General features: G+C 35.3%; 1 protein-coding gene across 1 annotated transcript; it reads right to left on the bottom strand.

Moving 5' to 3' along the window:
• Positions 1-588: 588 nt before the first annotated feature.
• Positions 589-1,512, bottom strand: LOC110098730. Its single transcript, XM_020825641.2, has one exon. The coding sequence runs from the start codon at positions 1,480-1,482 to the stop codon at positions 1,009-1,011; it is 474 nt and encodes a 157-aa protein (XP_020681300.1). The 5' UTR covers positions 1,483-1,512; the 3' UTR covers positions 589-1,008.
• Between the last annotated feature and the right edge of the window lie 1,455 nt (positions 1,513-2,967).

The following is a 2,967-nucleotide window of genomic DNA, read 5'->3' as shown; positions in this document are numbered from 1 at the left end:
TTTCTCTGATTTCTTGTGGCTTTTGGAAGACAGTTTAAGCTTTGAACTAAGACTTTTTATTTGATAGTTGAAGTTCTCAACCAACATATAAAGATGAGTTGCATTACATAAATTTTTTTTCTATGATTTTACAAATGCAAGCCATTTCAGCTGAGAATATATGGAATCAAGAGTAACACTATGGCCTTGTTTTGGATGACTTTCTTATTGCTTCTTAAAGCAGCTTTCTAGTACAAAAAAAAACTATTTCTTTTTGTACTATAAAACTATTTTAAGAAGCAGTAAAAAAAGCCGTCCCAAACGAAAGTGGTCATTGGAAACTTTATTATTTTATTTGAAATAAAATATATTTGATATATATATATATATTTAATATTTTTAAAAATATAGGATATTTTTATTTTTTTTTAAATATTGAATAAGTTAATTTATATGATGTTGACAATAGTAACTAGCACTTGGAGGCACAATTCTTGGTAAGGGAGTTTTAGAAGGGAGTGGTTGTTTGTGGGTAACTGCAATTCGAGATGGTTTAAAAAAAAACACTCAAATAGTTCTAATTTAACTAATTTGTTTTTAAAAGTAAAGTATAAAAGATTAACAATTATTATAAATTTAAAAAAAAATAATGTCAAACACCTAAAAAAACAAAGACAAGAGAGAGATTTACAGTGTTCTTCCTTGCAACCCTAATTCATTGTCACACATATATAAGAAATGCATAGCAATATCTCACAATGGCTTGATGAAGTACCAGTAAATGCATATGAAGGCAGTCTTCCCTATGACAAAAAAACACGCACTCCAAAATTTAGTGGTTGCCAGAAGTCTTGGTCTATCAGTCTGGAATATATAGCTTTACCAATTGCCATTCCCTCCTAAAGCTCCATCCCATCACAAATGCTCATAAAATTCCTGCAATAACTCGGACCAAATCTTCTAGCTTATGTTCTTACACGCACAGTTTCAGCATAAGCGAATCTACAAAGAGATGAGAGCTTCAAACGCTTATGTTGGCTTCAAATCCTGGAACATGGAGTCCCATCTGACTTCTGCATAGGCTCTACCGACCTTGTTGCTACAATCCTGAGCTTCCTGGTTGCCATTGGTGATCATTAGCCTCCCTTGCTTTTCTTCCAGTTCCTTCCTGTCACTCGTCATTCTGCTCGCCCTCCACTGCCTTGCTGCCTTCGGAACAGCCACAATTGCAGAGCTGCTACTGTTACTCAGCCTCCAAACATAGTTCGACACACGCTTGCTGAGCTTCTTCACTGCAGAAATGACCCCCTTCCTCTCTTTCCTTGCCAGCTTGAGAATCTCTAACCTGTGCTTGCCTATCGATATGCCCATGCTTAGGAGGAACTCATGATCCAAGTGCTTGATGTCGTCCTCCTCGAGCTCGTTATCAGACAAAAGAAGGCCATATTCATGGACTAGTGATGGCTGAAGGCTGGATTTGGAGAGCCAGGCAGACCAATCCATTGGTGAAGAGGAAGAATTCTGCAGCAGATTATTCAAGGTTCAAGTAGAGGGCTTGAGATGATAGTGGGCCTTCCATGATAATGATGTCTTTGTCTATATGCAATGGTGTAGCTTGAAGACATGGGCATGGGAATCTCTTCATGTGGATGCTATGTTTGCAATGAATGTTGTAACTGAAAGCAGCAGTGAAACTGTAAAACTTTCTGTTTGATGAAACTTATTTAAGGGAAAGTTGGCTTTTCCTCAGCCCCTTCTAACCATTAACATACATCAGTGTATTAATGAGATGCATTATTGTGATGGTACATTTGGACCGTCTCTGATTGTGACAGAGCTTTGAAGTCTCGACTTCCCAATCAAGAAACCTAGGCTCTTTTAGTTTTTTAAGTGTGTTGAGCGAATTTAATCATAAATATCAGAGTAAAAAGTGCTTGAAATTTTACCACTGCAGTGACAACATGACCTAAAACCATCAAATCATGGAGCCTTACATATTTGCGCCCATTTTTTCATGTTCAGGCTATTTCATTTTCATACATTCAATATCTTCTGAGCAAGTGGATAGTATCATTTTTTAACCGTGCGCCTTTTTTTTTCTTGACATTTAGGTAAATTAAGGCAAACTCACACACATATCGCATACGCAATATTTGAACCAAAGGCCTGTTGGTTAGTAGCCAAAGCACCCAACCAATAGATCAAATTGAGTTGCGTTAATACTGAAATTGAATTTAAAGGATTTAATTCTTTTCTTGGGTTAAACTGTCATAATCTTTATGTTTAGAACAATAATTGATGGTTCCAAATGGAAAGACTAGACTAGTGGAAGGAATTTTTCAAAAAATTAGAAAACTGGATGAGAGAGACTTTACATCTCCATTTCAATGTTAAGGGGACAATGAAAAGGACAAGTGCCAAAGATTATCTGTTTTATATGCAGAAATCATTAATTTTTTAAGTTGCTTCTTGGGCATTGTTTGATGGTGCAAATGTGATAGTAAATGACTCTTGGTTGGTGGAGGTCAACTAATTTAGTTGGCAAAATTTTTTAAAATTGTTGCTTAGGTTTAGGATTATATCATGCAAATCAAATTTGTGCTTAGTTAACAAAAAAAAGGCATATTTTGATATTTTTGTTAAAGACACTATTTGAAACATCCACTAAGCATTTGGTGTACATAGAACAATGTAGCACTAAGTGCCAAATTATATATAATGAGGTATTTAATATATTTTTGTTTGTATATAATATATTTTTCTAATATTTTATAAATAATAATGCATGGCAATACACAATAATACATGGGTCTAATGCATGAAGTATAACATGTGGTTGAATAACATAATAACTTGTCATCTAGGAGTTTGTCTATAGTTAGTTCATTTTATAGGTGTTGTGTGCAAGAAGAAATTTAGATCGATTGAGATCAGAGCTTCGGTCGGGAAGATCGGAGGGAAGCAGCTACGGAAGCTCTGCGACAGGGA

This window comes from Dendrobium catenatum, unplaced genomic scaffold (assembly GCF_001605985.2).
Source record: "Dendrobium catenatum unplaced genomic scaffold, ASM160598v2 fragScaff_scaffold_1065, whole genome shotgun sequence".
Taxonomy (NCBI): domain Eukaryota; kingdom Viridiplantae; phylum Streptophyta; class Magnoliopsida; order Asparagales; family Orchidaceae; genus Dendrobium; species Dendrobium catenatum.
Note: the sequence above shows the minus strand (reverse complement) of the source record. Positions and strands in the feature narration are given on the sequence as shown.

What these genes read in the sequence shown, in the direction of transcription:
- LOC110098730 (XM_020825641.2), bottom strand. Translation starts at nt 1,482, where the DNA reads ATGGATTGGTCTGCCTGGCTCTCCAAATCCAGCCTTCAGCCATCACTA.